At 41.0% G+C, this 19511-nt stretch overlaps 3 protein-coding genes across 4 annotated transcripts; all 3 read left to right on the plus strand.

Annotated features, from left to right (window-relative positions):
* Positions 1-350: 350 nt before the first annotated feature.
* Positions 351-11944, plus strand: LOC129584599 (uncharacterized). Of its 2 annotated transcripts, XM_055476829.1 has the most exons (5): positions 351-502; positions 1219-1996; positions 2426-4324; positions 6944-7366; positions 11568-11944. In XM_055476829.1, the coding sequence occupies exons 1-4, from the start codon at positions 368-370 to the stop codon at positions 7360-7362; spliced, it is 3231 nt and encodes a 1076-aa protein (XP_055332804.1). In that variant the 5' UTR covers positions 351-367; the 3' UTR covers positions 7363-7366; positions 11568-11944. The 2 variants fall into 2 exon arrangements, with proteins under 2 accessions (XP_055332804.1, XP_055332803.1); XM_055476828.1 differs by lacking the exon at positions 11568-11944 and having other exon boundaries at positions 6944-7728.
* LOC129584610 (uncharacterized) lies at positions 8933-10702 on the plus strand. The gene is made up of 4 exons (XM_055476844.1): positions 8933-9104; positions 9343-9563; positions 9800-9884; positions 10134-10702. Exons 2-4 carry the CDS (start codon positions 9531-9533, stop codon positions 10535-10537), a joined length of 522 nt encoding a protein of 173 aa, XP_055332819.1. The 5' UTR covers positions 8933-9104; positions 9343-9530; the 3' UTR covers positions 10538-10702.
* Positions 11945-12656: 712 nt separating the features above from the next.
* LOC129584611 (uncharacterized) lies at positions 12657-14425 on the plus strand. The gene is made up of 2 exons (XM_055476845.1): positions 12657-12955; positions 13792-14425. Exons 1-2 carry the CDS (start codon positions 12827-12829, stop codon positions 13972-13974), a joined length of 312 nt encoding a protein of 103 aa, XP_055332820.1. The 5' UTR covers positions 12657-12826; the 3' UTR covers positions 13975-14425.
* Positions 14426-19511: the final 5086 nt, after the last annotated feature.

Genomic DNA, 19511 nt, shown 5'->3' on the forward strand with positions numbered 1-19511 from the left:
GCGGGCGACTGAATTAATCGTTCGATCGTTTCACAACAGTTTTTGCATTTACGGTGCCTATTCCGTCCGTTTCGAATTGCATGCGCAGCCGTATACTGCTGTAGAGTACCGTGTTAACTAACGGTGGGGCGGAAAGAACTAATCAGTTCGTTTTTCTTTCGCTTTCGCTGTCGCAGATTTTTCCCTATCGTTCGCATTTCCATATAATTTCGTCCATAATTTCTGTGACCTCTGCTATAGTGACAGTTTTAAGTGTAGGAATTAGCTTTGATTGGTATGCTTATTTTTGTTTACCTGGCGCAGTATGCTGTGTCTTCTGTGGAGATAAAAAATTGATGGCTAATGATTAGGTTTTTTAGGAAATAAAATGGCCAAAGTGAAGAAATCCAGGTTCGGTGGCAGAGACTATGAACCGCCGCCACTGGAGGAAGAGCCTGCTGCCATGGACGACGCGGATAGCAGACTGACTACGGAATCTGAAGATTCGGATAGAGAATATGAAGTATGTGCTGTACATTGTAAATCTATGGTACTCGTTGCGAATATTTTCGCAGTTATGTATTTTTTTCTTGGTATTTGTTTCTGGCAGTTTTGCTTTCTAGGCATTTTTGCTTTTCTATAATTTCCATTATGAAGCCTTTATTTATTAAAAAGTAAGCACAGCAAATTTTTGGCCGGAATTAGATAATTCAAATATTGTTTGTTCATTTGCGAACAGGTAAGTGGCAGTTGTAAATCTGAAGAATTTGAACCAGATATTTACGACTGATGTCATTTTGCCTGGGGGAAATCTTATCTTCGGTAGCGTTTTACGTGTGTGAGGAAAAGCATTCATTCATCCTGATAACTGAAACTAACGATGAATAATTAACAATTCTATCAATAGAAGAGCTATAACTCTTTAATTCTTAGTCGTTGGCCTTTTTTCTTCAATGAAGCGAAAGTCACATTTATTAAAGTTTCGTAATGTATATTGTATGCTTGTAAATTGTGTACATTGTATGTACAATATAATGTATATTGTATATATGACGTATTGTATTTTTTTAACCAAGTGTTGTTTTGTACAGTACCTTATAAGGTTTCTCTAGATTTCTGGCGGCTAGATTCTGACTGATTTTTTATAGATTTCTGAATTTTTGTTTTTCTTAAATCTGAATCGCATGAAAACATTACTTTGACAGATTGGGGGTTATGTTTAAAAGTCAAAATTTGTAGGTTTTAGAAATAATGGAGCATCGAATAAATGCGCAAGATCCCACAAAAAAAGATTATTTGATTCGTTGGAGAGCATATGATGATCCAATGTATGATAGCTGGGAGCCGGAAGACCACCTCCAGTGCGACTTAAAGATTCAGTTGTATTGGAGTAAGAAAGGCAAAGGAGAAAGGCTCAGTCGCGCTTCTGAAGATAAGGAGGGCAAAGGAGAAAAGCTCAGCCGCGCTTCTAAAGATAAGGAGGGCTCCAAAACACGAAAATCAAACAAAAGCAGGAATTTAGCAACACGAACCAGACTGTCGGATGATTCGTCCGCTTCGGAATCAGATAAGGAAGTTGAAGAACAGTCTGGGGAATCTTACAAGAAAAAAAAGGATTTAGGAAGTCGTCCTCAACCTGGGAAGGATCGGCTCGTCAGTAATATTGAGAAATTTAAGGAGGTGGTCGAAGGGAAAAAGAGAAAAAAAATAAAGACGGAAAGTCTGGAGAAGGACAATCCTGCTTGGAACATACCGTTAGCGCCGCGAGCAAATCCGATCAGGGAAGAATTCTGTAGGAAGCGAGCTGGTGCACCGGCTGCAGAGTGCGGGGTTAAAACGGCTAAACCGCCTAAACGTGAAGCCGTTGAGGTGGCGGGTGGGTTTGGGAAAAACGAGGACCTCAGAATCAGTTCGAAGCCTCGTAAAAGAGCCCTTCTTGATGCGATCTCTAGTGAGGAGGAGGGTGATAGCAGGCCCAAAGGCGACAGTCATAAGACTCGTGACCGCTGCGATAATGGTACGTGATATGTTTACTTTAAACGTTTAATGCAGTAAATATTACTTGCAGCTATGTAAATTAATACAAACGAGGTCTAGATTTCCATAATTTTAAGGTGTGAATTCTTTGTATGACTGCAGTAACTGCTTAATAAAAAGTAGCAAATTACTTTCTGCAGTTTTGATAGAAACTGTTTGCAAGACTTACTTTTTTAGGTAATTTTTATGTCATTTAGCTGAATAATTTTTTGGGGAATGTTCACCGGAACTCACGATCCTTCTGGCATTGGTTCCTTCGAATGAGTTAGATTTATTTACTTTGTGTGGAAATTGAAATATTAGGTGGAAATTAGCTTGCAGTTTGATGAATTTTAGTTGTTACAAACACAGATTGAAAGTAGAGTCTGTTGAGGACATAAAATTTCAAAACTAACGTGCATTGTTGTAGCCCCATTATTACCTGCATCATCACGCGAAATCAACCGGGATCTCTTCGGCAGTAGCCTTTCGTCATTGAGTCCATCGCCGTCATTCCGCTCTCCTACCAGATCATCCAGCTTCGAACGCAGAAAGCGCGGCAGAAAGCCTGAGACACCCACCTCACCGCCACCACCGCTTTCTCCCAGTGATTCTGTTCTCTTGTTCGGAAAGCGTTCCAGGAAATCTCGTGTTTGCTATTCTCCTTCAACTTCATCTTATTCTCCTGTGAACGGCAGTAGAATTTCGCACACACCCAGTTCTCCAAATACGTCCTTTAGTTCAGATGGCGGAAAAAAGCGGCGTGGAACGCAAGCTGTAGAGAAGAATGTTGATATTCCTGACAATCCCAAGGGCGAAGAAATGAGTCGTGTGGCATACAGCGGAAAGTGGGTCACATTCAAAATCTCTGATGACTGGAATGAGGCTTCTGAATGGGCGGTCTACTACGATATCTTAGGCCCAAAAGATACTGCACCAACGGAAACACGAACCCAAAAACCGACGAAGAGGAAAAAGAAAACGATAGCGCCGTCATCTCCCGGAAGTTCAGGGGTTACACTGACTTGCGAAGCTCTTGAAACGACAGTATTTGAAAAAGTCGCTGACGAGAAACTGGTCAGTGTCAGTGTCGTCGGTGCGGCGCCGATACAGCCCGAGGTTCATCCTGTGGTTACGGAGATGACACCGGAAATTCCCCCAGTTACAGGTGATTTGGGGCGTCAACTTGAAGGTCAGTTTGTGGACAAACCGTTAAGGAAGAAGAAAAAGAAAAAGGTTGTCCCGCTGATTGAGGAAAGTATGGCGATCTGTGACAGCGTAGCCGTTGGTAGTCCACTCGATGAGCCCGTCACTGATGTAGCAACGGTGCATTTACCTGTCGATACTTCTCCTGGCGACGTGGAGATGGTAACAGCGGAATTGACACCGGAAGTTTCCTCGGCAAAGGAGGATTCTAAGAATCAGTTTCATGGGCACACAACGGACGATATTCCCACAGAGGAGCAGAGTACTACGCCTCCGGTGTACGAAACCGCGGATGCTGACATCATGACAATGATCGGCAACGCTGCTGAAGAGATAACTAAATCACCTACAGCCTCGTGTGAAGAAGTGGTCGCTGTTGCTTCAGCGGCTCACAATCAGTTGGATAAGGGTATGAATGATGGGGATGTAGAAATGGTCGTGATAAGAATGACACCGGAAGCGCCATCAGTTAACGGTGATTCTCAGCATCAGACTGTCGACGAATGCCTACCGGAGGAAGAAACAAATGAGTCCGCGTTTCGGAAAGAACAGGATGCAGTAGCGCTGGAAACTGTGGACGAGACTAATTCAGAGGCATTTCCACGTGCTCAGCCGGTCAGTGTGATCTGTACAGCCTCGACGCAGGTAGATGTTCGTACGACAGATGCCGAAATGGAGTTGATAGGAACTGTACCGGAAGTTCCTTCAGTTTACGGTAATGCTAATTGCGAGATAGTCTACGAAAGCATACCAAAGGAGGATACGAATGTGCCGGCGTTCCGGAAAGATGGAAAGGACGGGGATGCAACACGGTTGGATGTTTGCATGACAAATGCCGAAATGGAAGTGATAAGAACTGAACCGGAAGTGCCTTCAGTTAACAGCAATGGTGAGCATCGGGCAGTCGACGAAAACATACCAAAGGAGGATACGAATGTCCCGGCGTTCCGGAAAGACGGAGGAGACGGGGATGTAACTGCGCTCGAGACTAATAGAGAGACTATAATAGAAACATTTCCGCGTGATGAACAAGTCACTGTCGACATTGCAGCACCGACGCAGTTGGATGCAGATGCGGAAATGGGCATGGTGGTAACGATCCCGGAAAATTCCCTTATTAGGGGTAAGTTCTAAGTTTAGAAGTTAAGCTTACGCTGAAGATGTTGCAGTTTAGTTTAGGTTTCTCGGTGATTTGTTAAATTTCGTACCGGTAAATGCTCTAAATGTATATGAACTCTGTAAAAATCGGTACCATTACGTAATCATCTTTGATGGCTATCACTGTACTTATAGAACTATGGCCACTATCCTGTGTAAAATACCATGTCTTTTCTCTCAGTGAGTTCTCACATGGTCGGTTGCGGTTCAACAACTCACTGTGACGAACAGACGACGACATAGAGCATTTTTTTGTGGCTTGTTTTGTCCTTTTTTTGGCCTTGCCGGTTGCCCATATGGTATTCTGTAATTTCTTACCGGTTAGTAATTTCTTACCGGTTAGTTTAACTAGTTTATGCCTGGGTTGCAACTTGCATTCGAAGTAACTGAACCGGACTGGTGCCAAACAAACATTGAAATTAATATAATATGGGATACGATTGAACAAATAAAAATTTTCTTCAGTAAATATTTTACAGAAAAGGAGAACGAGTAGAGAAAAGGCGAAGCAGATTGTCACGATTGCTGCATCGGTGTCCGTTATGTTAATGGCCCGGTTTGATGAGCTAAGCTCGCTTGTTTCATATTTAATACTGCATTCTGTTTGCCAGTTTAAAATGATTGTTATCTTTTGAAGCGTCACGGCATTGATAAAGCACGAGAAGGCAGCACTGCAGAAGTTGCGACTACGCATACTTTATTTTTAACGGCTAAATGGTCTGAACTGCGTTAGTTTGTGACGAAGGTATAATACGGGCATATCGTGGATATCGAAGTTATGGCAGCTGCCTTCAGTGGCTTGCTTGAATGCTTCTGAATTCTGATCGTTGTTACTGAATTGGTCGACTAGTGTGGCACTGGCTGAGGGCTTGTTTTGCCATGAAAATATTTTACTGCGATAGTTGTCGTGCACACGTGCAGTATAGTTATTACGAAAAGTTTTCGAAATTTGTATTTCTTTGATAACAGAAGTCTGTAGAAGTGGATGTTTGTGAGATCCCTATCAACTGATTTCAACCGGCGCGTGTAGATTCTGATGATTTTGTACCCGGCGGTTTACAGTTTGCAAAAAATGCATAAAGGTACAAAGTACGGAATGAATGTAACTAAAATTATTGTATCTAAAATTATTACGTGAGTTCGTATTTTTTATTTTACAATGTTAGTGAAGGCGTTAAGTATAAAAATTAATAGTACTTACATTATTAGTTGAAGCATCCGCTTGAGTGAGTACCTGTCGTTCCAAGGATACACATACTTTTGCGGTTTTCATTACTAGCTATAACTAATGCTAGGGCCACACTTCAAGTGCGAAGGCCTTCGCACAGTGCGAAGACGAAAAGTGCTAATAAGTGTGAGCGCAAAATGTTCTAAGGGATCTTTCGCATCGAACAAAAAGTATGAGCGCCTTTCGCACTTTTTTCTTAAAACGAGTGCGAAGAGCGTCTTCGCACCGTTTTTGGTGGGAGGGGATATTCTTCCTCCTTCGCACAAGTGCGAAGGAATTGACCAATACCGAGCAGCCGGATGTGATTGTGATTATTTCTAAAACGGACAAAAAGCATATTACATGTATTTGTGCGATTGGTTATTACGTAGCATCAACAATAAAGGTCATCCTTTGCCAAACCATAGTACGGTTTCATCCGGGTGCACTAAAAGCGAGCCAGTCCATGTTTTAATTTGTTGAAGTCGAGCGGGACATGCGGAAGCAATTGAAATGCCGCTGAGGATCGTGTTGACGGAGATCTTTTATAAGTATGGCAAACTCTCCATTTATGCTCCGATTAATATTAATGTCTCGCACACGAAATTTTCGTGAGGATTTTTTGGCGAAATGGCGCGAGATCAAAACGCTAGACAGCAGTATGGTCAACAACAACCGTTTTTGGGAAAATGTTCGGACGCATTTTTCAGGAGAAGAATCCAGTTCGGAGTGAGAATATTATTACGGATTATCTTATTATCCTAATAATATTCAAGATTGTGGTTATAAATTGACTGCAAAATGTTGTAGCTCTCGACCTGAATCCCGTAAATTTTGCACTCATGGCCTGCTCAAGGCGTAGCTAATCTCAATTTCTTTTAAAAGTTCGATGAAGTGTGAGTGCTCACGTTTTAAGCAAATTTTGTTCGAACTTTTTCTTCGGTTCCCACCTCTCGCACTTTTTGGTGCGAAGAAAAGCTTCGAACTGTGCGAAGGAAAAAAGTTCGATGAAATTTGCATCGCACTTGAAGTGTGGCCCTAGCATAAGGCATGTTTAAAGCTATCTTATTCACCTTTCACTTTGTTGAGATTTCGAAACTGCTGTTGCCTGGCTGGAGTTGTGTAAATCTTGTAAAGTTGTGAGTGAGTCAGCTTAAGGTCGGCCGTTTCCCGCTCGGAGAAAGAGATAAATATATAGTACACCTTCGGTTGCCCTAAGGTTTGAAAACGCTACGCAGGATATTTACTTTCCCCTAGGACCATCAATTATACTCGTATATTAATTTCTTATGTTGTTGTTGCAAATTAGCACTAGATGAGACCGCTCATCAACTTTTAGTTTTTGGAAATTATGCTTATTTTTTGTATCGTTTGCAGACGCCTCTGACGAGCAACGCGTCTTGCTTCGCGAAACGATCTCAGAAGAAGATTCTCAGAATATCCAAGTTAGCAACCATCAACTGAAGACTTCTCTCGAATCACAAGAATCGTCTGCTCCTGCATCTTTCCAGACTGGCGGTGTCAGTTCGGCGTACCGTGCCGTGGAGATACTGCCAGCAGCCTATCAACTGCTGGAGTCGACACCGCTAGCCGATTTAGTTGTGGAGGAGATCATGTTAGGGGATGACCGCGTGAATAACGTGGCCGGTTACGGCGTCCAGTTCAAGGGTTTTCCCAGCATGTTATTTCTTCGGGAGGATACCATGCGGAAATACTTCATGGATGACCTACTGCATTTCTATGAGAAGGTGCTTGTTTTCCCGTCGGTGATGGAGCTGGGAAATCAGCTTCCCTGAAAAGGTGGGGTTTCCACTGCAGTCAAAGTGTTTGGGCTGGTCACCCAGCAGTCAATTTGATCTTGTTTCAATTTGTTCCCTACATAGTCTAAAACGCATTTTAACATTTGGTGAAAATGGAATATATTTTTTTCGAATAACGGTAAGCCATGCGTGGTGGTTTGGAACGAATGTGTTTTTGTACAACGTTTTCGCGGTGTTCTTTGATGCTTTTCACATTTATCCCGGAGATGTGCGTACACATCGGTTTCTATTTTAACTGTGCTGCTGCATGTTCGAACTTGTTGTTATTAATTTAAACTGGCGTTAACTGCTAACGACGTTCTCATAATGATATGATTGTACCATAATAATAGCTGTGCTGTGCATTTTCTTGTTATTGAAATTTCGGTAAATTACAGCGTTCGGATTTCCGTTTGACGCTAATGAAGCTTTACAGAAGTTAATACAAGAAGACAAGAAGAACACCTGTAGAAAGGTGAAGAAGTCACTGTGTAAACTGTAAAGTAAAATGAATCTCCCAGATGTAGTTGACGATATTCAAACTTCGATTGTGCCAAATGCCCTTTTTCGATTCCCATCCCTGGTAGGTTACTGGAGCCCATGCGAAGCTGATAATTAACATTGCTTTGTTCGACATTCCTGTTGAACGGTGCGTGGATTTTTCGGGCCGCATTCATTTTTTGTTGACAATTAAAATACTCTTTTCAGATGTCCCTATAGAGTAGCCGATGATAGACCAGGTCGAAATCAGACAGGTTATTCATTATTATTATACATACCAGTACAGCGAATTCAGCTTTAACTAAAACGGCTTCCTTATTGTTTATGTGGTCACAAAGTCATTAATAGCGATTGCTGGTTGCCGGTTTTAATTTCTTTATGGTAAATTAGTGTGAGAAACACTTTACTCTAGCGAGTAGAAATTATAATTTTATGTTACGATGGTGTGTGATGCGCATGCCGTGTCGTATAATAAAACTGTTAAATTTGTTAGTGCCGTACATATTACATAGTTTTCTATCGGTTAAAACTAGCGCGCACTGCTTCAACTAGGAAATTAATATCTGTATATACTGACAAAGACCTGAGAGTGGACAGTTGCACTGTTGAACCATCAAAAGCAGTGGAATATTGACTGAATAATTGTGAGCAAATAATTAGGCAGTGGTTAGAATTAAAATATACAAAATCAACAAAATATACATAATTTATACAAAAATTTGTAGTTTCCCATTGTTGTTGGTGTTTGGGGTAGCGGGAAACGTTTTATTTTGGCGTTATCACCAGCAATACCTATTGTCGGTACATGCAGAGCAGTTGTTGCCGTCACCGTCACTTGCGTGTATTGTACAAGAGAATGTTTTTGTACCGGTAACTTACCGATTCATAAAATAATTTATAGCTATATGAATAACTTGAGTAGGTCAATCAGATCAGCGGGATGTTACTACGTGATCATTGTTTGTTCCCCCATTTTTGAGCCTACTGCAGCAACAAACCGTACGAGTACAATATTACTTCACTGAGCTGTGGTATTACTTCAATGCAGTTGCTACACAGACAGTCCCGGACATCCCGGAACTGCAGTTTCGCAGACCAGAACCAATTTAGAGCACAGTACCGGCTTGCTACACAGGATCGTGCAGAGCCATCGGTGAACTTTTTTCATGGCCACTATTTGTAGGCGTGGGTGAATCTTTTGTTAAAACTTTCGTGTGACCTTCGAAGATAAACTCACGGTAAAAGTCTAGTTTAGTTTTCTATAAATACCTCTGGCACAAAATTTTTACCCGACCATTTGGATGTTTTTCGAAATTGTGCTGGACACTACATTAATCCGTTTTATCCATTTGTAAGAACCGCTGGCCGGTTCCACATTGCTTTCTAAATTAGCGTATAGGTTATTGCTCCATACTTTCGTCATCATGAATTTCTTAGCAATTTTTCCTTTACTTGTTATTGCACTTCCGTTGGTAGCTAGTCAGTCAGACAGCGCCACTAACGGTACGTTTGGCAATCTCTCGCAAGAACGGAAGCAGCAGATTCGTGAGGAATTTAACGCTGAGAAGAAGTTTAGAGAAGAAGTCCAGAAAGAAGAACAGCAACGTCTGGAACGCGAAGTGGTCCAGAAGCAGCAACAGCAGCAGTTTGCCCGACCGGTCGCCATGGCCACGCAACCGATCACCGCTGTGCAACCGGTATGTACTTAAATAACTATCACTTTGACCTTAAATTCGCAACTCTGAAACTGCATAAACCACTCGGTGTAATAAATTAGCGGAACATTGATTAACTGATGAAAATCAATGAGCTTTTGAGATAATTTCCTAATTAATAACAATATCAAAAATTTTCAAATTAAGTATTCTGTTCGACTGCTATCTGATTAGGGCCGACTCGTGCATACAACGTTAGGTAATTGATTGTATTGTAGGTGGGAAGCAACCAACCAATCGCCGCGATCCCCGTCAATCAACAGCGAACGTCGATTGATCCGGTGCAGTTCCTGGTTTCTGGAGGTGAGCGTATATCTGATTCGTCAAACACAGAATTTTGCATTTTGCACTGCCATATTATAATGGGTACATAATTGTTGTGTACATATTGCCATATTTTACAAATAAAATTTGAGGAATATACTTCATGTAAGTACTTTTATAAAACTTTCCTAATATTTAGTCCTAAACACATGCACATGCGTTAGACTAATAAACAAATCGTACAAGTAATATCTTTGCGGTGTTAGAAACAAGTTACCCTTTATGTAGCGTTTGGGAACATCTTAGCGCCGAAATACATGAACCCCGAGCAAGCCGGTAGCCAGCTGATTCCTCCGTTGGTCGGGCCTCAGCTGCAGCAGCAACAGCAACGCAGTCTCCAGCAAGCACAGGCCATGCAACAGCCCCTGCAGGCGGATGCCCGCCAATTCATGCCGGGTCTTACCAGCGGTCAGATGCAGTATCCGGGAATGGGATCGACTGGCGCTCTTCCGGGTTTCGGACAAGCGCTGCCCACCTTTGGCAGCTACCCGCAGAACCAGATGACCTATCCGAACCAGCTGGGAGCGGCATCCATGATGACACCAGCCTACCAGGCTTACAATCCGCAGATGCAGGGTGCCGGTGTGGGAATGAACTACCAGCAACCATTAGGAATAGGGACAATGGGTTGATCGCGATTGTAAAATGTTTTGTAATGCTTTTTGCTCTTCGTACTGCATAAAAAATTGCAGATTGTGCTTAGTTTATGTTTATCTGGGAACGGACAAAGTTCGATGAGGTAGATGTGTATTCCGTGATCGATAAAAAATGTGACTATGACTTATGTAAGTGACTTCGTAATTCTACATAAATCAATGTTATACAGTTTTGTAAAAAGTTGTTTGAATTTTTATTTTCTCAAAATCCTTGGTAGTACAATTTTGGTTGGTCATATTCTCTACCATCCGTTGTACGGTAGAGAATATCGAATAGAGAATACGTATATGTAGAGAATATTGTTGTAGTTATGTAAAGTTATAGAGGTAGTTGGTGATATTCTCTATTATCCAGCACAATGACTTAAACGAAAATCGTTGAGAAAGAATCACAATTAACAAATCACAGAACAGCAGTGTACCGTAAAACTGTATGCTGCATCTTTTGCGAAATATGAGGCATTACTGCGATGGACAATGCAATGGCAATCTCAAGGGCACTCACTGTTCGAGCTGATACGCGGTGTTTTTTAAGTGTGCTAACCGGTAAACACCGATGTTTTGCGATTACATAGTTGGAAGAAATTATTAAATTAATAGTAACTAGAATTGCAGTCTGTAGGTGGTACGAAAGTTATGGGAAAATAATGTAATCTGACGGTTGTGTTGTTAATATGAACTGGTGCAGTTTTACAGGGATACTTATGTATCTGTAGACTGTAGCTAACGATAACTTGTAAGCTATTTTGTTTTCGTATACAGTAAATGACTGTTTTCTCTTAAAACCGAACCAGGCGTTTAATTACCAGATCACACATTCCATTCTCAGCACATTGTACTTAGTACTAACATTTTTGTGAAGTTACAGCTCTCCATCTATTTAAACCGTGGTTTATGTAACTGGTGTAGTATTGTACAAGTATGTAATTGTAAGTACAGCATTTGCACTCCGTCTTAACAATTATAAGACTGATATTCCTTGATCTACAGTACTCGTATTTTGCAGAGGCGAAGCACTATTTCTGTTGAAGTGATAACAGTGAAGGATCCAGCTCGGTGGGATGGTGCTTCCGGATTACGCGCTTTAATTTAATAAAAACTAGATACGGTACATCACAAACCACGTATTGTATACGTCATCGATTTAAAGCACTCTATCCTAGAATTTATGAAGCAGAACGCTTATTTACGATGGATAATTAATTGAATTTTTAATCTTTTGCGGATAGAGTACGTAGAATTTTTTCTCCTTCTGCAGTATGCCCAGAGAACCAGTGAACAGCAGCATGCTTATATCACTTAATAAGATGAAATGAACAGATGTTTGTACCACTTGTTCCCACAAAACGTATGTGCGATTAGCCTTAAATCAATAGAATCCTCGTTATTTTCTTCAGCAAGATAAAAAACCTCCAACGACAACTCGCAGCGAGAAAATCGCTTTCGATTTTTGCCATAGCAGCAGTCAATAGCCAAGTGGAAATTAGCCGGTAAAATGTAAAAGCCGAAAAACAGCATGCGTACCACGAAATTAGTCCGGTAGTTCATTACAAAGGCGCACTGGATCATTTTACATATTTCCCGTTAATATCACGTTATTATTTAAACAATTTGGAATTTTTCTCATGTGCCGGTATATCCGCAAGCCTAAATGCAATTTCCGCTATGCTACGTACGTAAGAAACAACAATTCGCCAACTCGCATCGTGTTTGCTTTCCCGTCCTCTGGCGGTGATATTATTTGTACCTTCCCATCCAAGTGACCTTTACAAATCTCGTCCATCTGCCGCCCGAATTATCGACGTTGGCGGCTAAAGTAAATAATTCACAATCAAACATTCTTTTGAAATCGTCGTATACCATCCGTAATCCAAAACTTTCGGATGTGCACCTTAATTTACGTATTGACGCAAGTTTACTCGATGCGCGCACCAGTGACAAAAAAGGAAGACGCCGGCAAGCAAATACTGTACGCAGGAAGAATACCGGCATATCGCTAATCAATTAATGGTTTTCTTAGAGAAGACGGCGGTTTAAATCAGTAAGAAATTCAATAAATATCGCGGTGAAGCACCGTTTAGTTCGTCAGTCAAAGTCCATTTCATTAATTCGGGCCAACATCTTTGCGTCGACAGCTAGGTAGTGGTGACCTTTAGTATCAGCAGCAGCAAGCGTGCATACGACGACTACCGTGTTTGTCTAATAATCATTTTTTTACATACTGTGCTTGTAGCATTACGCTGTAAACTATTCTTATTCGCAATAATGCTGTGGCTATCTATTGCTGTGTTAAGCGTGATCATTGTATCCAGCGATGCTCTACCTGCGCAGGACTCTGCGGTAAACCTTCGTGCTGCACCAATGGCCATGTGGCGTATGCAAAGGATCCTGTTGGTGAGAATCTCTTTAGTCGAAGACGCGTACATGACTTCTAATTATCTCCAATGACTGAATGAGATATTTATATTTATACACTTTCCGATTGTCATAGTCGTAATAGGTTTTCCAAAATCAACATGTGCATTTAGTGTTCCAAAAATATTCCGTTTGATATTTCAGCCGATACGATAAACGATCTGCCTGTAGGATGACGTAGGTTCCCATGCTACGAACATCTGTTCATAAGCTTTTTCCGTAGCCCTAAATAGAGCGCCCTTTCCTTATGCGGAAGCATATCGATTGTTTCAAGTCCGGTTTGAATACTTCTTTTTATTTACTTAACATCCATAATTAATGAGAACTCCAGTTAATGACAGACGGTATCAGAATCCCAATCTGTTACTTATCCCACTCGTCTGGCTGCTTAATCGATTACGATATCTTACACCAGCGTTACATGATTAAACTGTGACATTCTTATAAATTTTTACGTAACTGGTTATAAGCAGAACACCCCAGCACGTACATATTGTACTATAGCCATAATTATAAGATGCATATTTTTAGTAAATTCGTCGCCAGTTTATATTTTATTTAATCTACGTAGAAGCGACACCATTTATATTTTTAAAAAATTTTTATACCAACGCGTGTACTTTTGTGAACAGAGAAAACTGCGTGCTTGATATGCGAATTCTTTCGCCAAAAATCAATGCGCCCTCAAAGGACGGCATCGATTAATATCCGCAACAAATCTATCAAAAGTTGGGTCGCCATGAGTGCACTGGGCTAATGCACTTGATCATGAAAATTTGGATGTGACAATTTATCGGTAATTAATGTGCTTCTAGGACGGCACGGCAGATAAGCGTGATGGGTCGAAGCTGTTGCTGCTGGAGCCGGGCGCTGTGGATGAAATAGGGGTGCGCGACATTATGCCCATCATTTCAGCGGAAAAGAGAGCACCACCCGCTGGCTTCTGGGGAGCACGGGGAAAGCGGAGCGTGCCAGATTTCTACGACTATGGTTTTTAAATAAACTCTCGTAAATTTGAAAATTTATAACCTACTCTTCCCGACAGATATTATCTGTGTTATCCAGTGCCAGGAATATAACCCGCACTAATTTTAAGGATCCTATTGTGCACTAATATTATGTCATAGTTGGACTGGAATTATTGCAGTTTACCGAGTATAGCTATAGTATTGCTACTAAATTCCTTCAGTTGTGTTTGCCATGGCAGATTTTTATAATTGAGTTGGAAAATGTCAGAATGTTGTCAGAATTTTGCATGGTATTCGTCATAATTTATTTATTGCTGTCACGTATACAGCGCATCATTTTCGCCTCATCCGGATTTCTTATGAAATCCTTTTGCAACAGTGCTAGATTAGAAATATAGTATTATGTAAGACTGAGTATTTAGCATGACCTTAGAACAATAAGGTGAATGTCGGCGACATTGCTATTAAAAAAAAGAAATGACAATTAACGGCAGCGTCTCAAGTTAAGATGGCAAATTATGTTGGCGATGCAGCATACAGACAGACAGACGACCTCGTGTACAGACTATAAAGCGAATTATTATGCGAGACTCAACATTCCGAAGTCATAAATTTCTGCAACAAATATACAATTTGCAGTGCTTCCATGTTTATTTAATACTGGATGCAGATATTAAAAAGACATTGAATTGGCATCAAGCAATGAGAAATTTCATTTAATGTCGAAAAAAATAAAGCCGGTCCTTTAATTTTGTGGTAAGTTGTTTTGAAGCCAATCCGTCCGATTCCTATTAAACCAAAGACTCTTTAATTTAATATGAGTACATCGCATACCATCGTGAATTCTTACGCGGAAAACATATCTATACAAATAATTTTGCCATGTTAAGCAACTGGAAAATAATAAAGTTAGCACTTCAAGAATCGCACAAACTCGCTGATGTAGTTTAGTCTGATTCGAATACGTTGTTGCACATTTTCGTTAATATTAGTAGATGATATAAAATAAAAGCTTCGCAGCTATTGACATAATAATAATTATTACTGGATATCAAAAATACGAAATTATGTTTTCGCGTAGTGTTCGCCGAACACACAGTTAAAATGCTGCAGTTAGAGGTCGTTGATAATTGTGCTTACTGATAATAGATTTGGCGAAGGCGGTAATTATGTACTTCCGCTCGCACCCGTTACGTATCGGCCAGATGATGTTCATTGACGGGCATCGGTACGATAGTGTCCATGGCCGGATCGGAGCTGCGTTTGCCGCCCCAAGCGAAGTAGCTTCGTCCGCGAATTTCAGGCTTTTGCACATAGTAGTTTCCCGGTGAGCCATCACGTTTCCCGCCAAAAGCGTAAAAGGGCACGGAGGCTTTCCGCTTCTGGGTCAACGTGCCAAAGGGCGGCAGCAGCCGTGCGGGACGATACAGCGATGCATCGACTAGAAAACTGTCATCGGGAAAAATGCTGGAGCTCGACGCAGCAGCCAGCATGGGTAAGGTCATCACGGTGGCGATCAGTGCAGCGAGGATGGTCAGTATGGTGACGACGCTGGGCGCTCTGACGGAAACCATGGCTGCCTATGTAGAACAGGAGATCTACAACCAAGCAACCATGAGCAAGTTTTTCATTTAGTGTGTCAAATAAACCATTTCAACCATTTTTAGTGTGTCAAATAAACGCAACAAAAATGATCGGTTGATCGTATGTGTCAAAAACATAATGGGAAGAATTTAAGCCGTTAATTACAAGTTTACGCGAGGCTGGCCAGATGTTTGTCTGTCAAAGTCAAATGGAGACCGCTTTCCACCGGTTTATCGTCTGACGTGTATTACTGGGGAGCGGATAAGCTTCTTGGGATTTTCCAAGGAGCTGATTTAAAATTAAACGAGTATGCACAATATATTCAAATGATGCACTGATGTAAACTAAACAACATACAGAGTAGTACTGCTGTAATGCGCAAAAATAAATATAGATATATATACCAAGCAATGATAACTGTCTTTAAATGGAAGATACGGACTTGTCAATCTGCCGTTAATTAACGACGTATTAATATTTAATTTAGGAATGGCTGTCACACCTTATCGTCAAGGTTGTCAAGTTTCCATTCGTTCGGTTTTCCTCGTTAATTTTCTATACGGATGCAGATTTCGATTTCCTGCGCTGCATTCGTCATGATCACGATCATGCGCTTGTTTATTAATTACCTCCGCGTATCGGATAAACGAACAGATTGATAATTATTTTTCAGTTAAAATAATTGATACTGCTGACGTAAACTGCAGTTTTTGCAATCAGTTAAACTGGCCTACAACAAAGTCACTTAAAGAATACTCAATTAATCTCTAATAAAGGGACGACGGATGTATTAGACCAATGAAGATTTTTTTTGCATTGTAAGTTGAGTATCCGTAGGCAAGTTTACTAATGATTTCCGTCGCTTGGATATTTTTCTTATGTGTGCGACTGACGCAGTAAATCAAAGGTCATAGAATAAGTCATGGATAGACTGGCTACCGAATTACCCTGCGGATTCACGAGGATACAAAACATCACCGCGGGATGGTGTGACACCTGCAGGCTGCACTTGTGATGCTGTGACCTCACCCATTCACCGATGCACGCTATCATTACCAACAAATTAGCAGTACTTTTGGGATACAGAAAAAAATGCCGCTGTATCTATTGCAAGCAACTGCAGGACGTATACGGTTATGAATTGTTAACAAACTACGGTCTGGATTCGCTTTAATTCAATAACCGGAAAAGGAAACAAAAATTACGCAAAATAAAATATATGGGAGATTATTTTTGTAAATGCTTTCAATATACAGTATGTATACACGCCAATTTACAGCTATCACAGCACAAATTAAAAAAAATGTAAAGAAGTTATAATTTTATGATCATAAAAGATGTTTTTCCGTTCGTAAAATATAATACCGGTAAATGCAGCAATGAAACTAAAAATGACCGGCATGCATAGTTCGCTTTACCTCGTCGGGATGGTGAATCGATGATAACCTTACTGTTAGCTGTTCACAGGGATTATACTCGTATTATTAATGGAAGGCTGATGTGATATGGGGTAATAAAAGAATTCGGCCGCTTCGGAACAGTCGGCACTCAACTCTAGGAATCGCGAGAACACCAGAACCGTAAATGACAACGAAGCGCAACGCAGCTGGACTTTTATGTCAACAGTATCATGTACGGGATAGCCGCGGCGGCAAACTGTTGCAACATTGTCGAAGTACTGTATCAATTCCAGAGAAGGCGCAAACCGGATATATATCCTTCCCGTGGGCTGGTCTTATCGATATATGGCTACATATGCATTACGCAGTATATACTCCAACGGTTACGCCCGGCACATTCGCGTCATTGGATACGCTTGACAAACGTGGACTCTTACGTCGGCCGCGGATCAGAATCTTATCGGTAAGGAGCACCGACGCCACCCGCGACAATCAAATGAGAATTTGAATATATTTATTCAAGTAGCCAAGGCTTTTAGCCTGCCAGCTTCCATGTTTACTCTGGCACCCTTGTTGACAACAATTTGCTTAATCAAAAAAGACTGGTCAATGTATGCGCATCCTGAGAGTTGGTTCGGCGGCCCGGCGCCCTGCATCTGCAGAATCCGTTTTACTTTGCACTACATCCTGAAAAAATATTTCACCGAATGTTTCTTGCTCTAGGAGAGACTTGAACCTGTTTGTCGTTAAGAGCGGACGTACCTCTTTTTGCGTTGACCTCTTAACACAATAAAAGTGACAAATACAAAATGACACTTGTGAAATTGCGTTAACTTCCGTTTGCTTTCTTGATTTGCTATTCAAAAAACACTGTTATTCTTTTCCCACTGCTAATCTGCGTCATGTATAATCTAATAATTTATGCTTTCGCAATTGATTTTAGTCGATTACGGTTTTCGTTTAAGTCATGCTGAGATACGACATGGTGCTGCATCATGCAGCGCATGATACAGAACATCGCCAGCCAAGACCGCGCTGTTAAGAACTCCAAAAATTCAAACAAATTCTGACCAGTGCGTCTATACAAAATTATAAATAAATTTTGTACAGGATTGGACGGCAAGTAAACAACTTACATACGTCAAAGACAGAGTTCACTATTGACCATGTCACCATGGAATAAACACCTACATCCCGGATCCACAAATCCCGCCCATCCCGGAATTCAATGCGAAATCGAACGAGTCCACCTAGCTGCATCACAGCCTCAGATTTCCTTTCTTTTAGCAAAGGATTCGAGAGACGCTCTTGGACACATCTGCAACAAGTACTTACCCGAAATGTTACATATGAATGCTGTAGGATCACAAATGCATGCAAAATTGTATAAAAAATTTGGCTGTAGTTAATGGCATAAAACGTGAACACCTTTACATATTTTATGGAAACGCGGCGTCCAGCGAGTACGAGAAAGCGATAGTTGTCGTGAATGCCATACATCCAAACTTGATACCACGTACCGGGTCGTTCCCATAATCTGCAAAACTTCTTTGTAGCCGAAGACCAGAAACTAAAATAATTTTTAAAAATTCCTAAACTCTTATGATACCTTGTAGCTAATGAATACGAAGATTCGAATGAGTGAAACTTACAGAGGAACTAGTAGCGATATTGGTCTACTGAAGTTTACCGTGGCCGTGGCGCGTATTTGCCCATACACGGGCAACGTAAAAAAATTCAAAGTCACAAACTTTGTCGCCAACTGACTTGTGAGTACTATTCATCTAACTCAGAAAGCGGATGCACGGCAATCTGTTTATATGTATGTGAGCCATATCGTTGAGAGATCATTCGATTTATTCTTTTGAAAATGTAGAGAAATGTGAAGCGCGTATATGTCAACGCTTATTATAGCGCTTTAATCCCGGACCCGGTTCCCATCTCGGTAGATGAGCAAAACGGGGTTACGAGACCCGATTTCCCGTTCGGATCCGGTCCGCAAAAACCGATTGGCGCGTAAAACTTCAACAAAATGTGAAAAGGGATGTGAAAACTGAACACTGCAACCTGTTTTTTTCCAGGGTAGCGTTGGGCGGAATTTGATAATCTACTACGTTTCTTATCGCTCTCATCAATATCTATTATCGACGGCCGCGATATCAAATTGTATAAAAAATAACCTTTGCATATGGAATTCGAAGTGGTTGACAGCACTGGACTGGTAAGTATTGTAATGGTTCATTTGTTGTTATAGTCCTCGGCCGGTGTAACATTTCATGGATATACAGCTCATACATGTACTCTGTATAAGGCCACAACCAAATAAGCTGTTCTGAAAAGAAGTGTTCTCCCGTTTTTCGCATAAAAATTTCACGAGACGATGCTTCTCCTAGTCTCTTGCTCATCTGTGTGCTAATATTAAAGCAGTGTGCGCAAAATATTCAGACAAGATTCAGTATTAATCACGCTGCTTATGCGTTGTTTTATGCAAGGTAAGCAGCAAAATAAATCATGTTTTGAATTTTTTGATTGAAGTTTCATCACACCATCCGGTGATCATATCAAGTATTGTACAGTAAAGGT

This window comes from Paramacrobiotus metropolitanus, unplaced genomic scaffold (genome assembly GCF_019649055.1).
Source record: "Paramacrobiotus metropolitanus isolate TYO unplaced genomic scaffold, Prichtersi_v1.0 Parri_scaffold0000014, whole genome shotgun sequence".
NCBI lineage: Eukaryota > Metazoa > Tardigrada > Eutardigrada > Parachela > Macrobiotidae > Paramacrobiotus > Paramacrobiotus metropolitanus.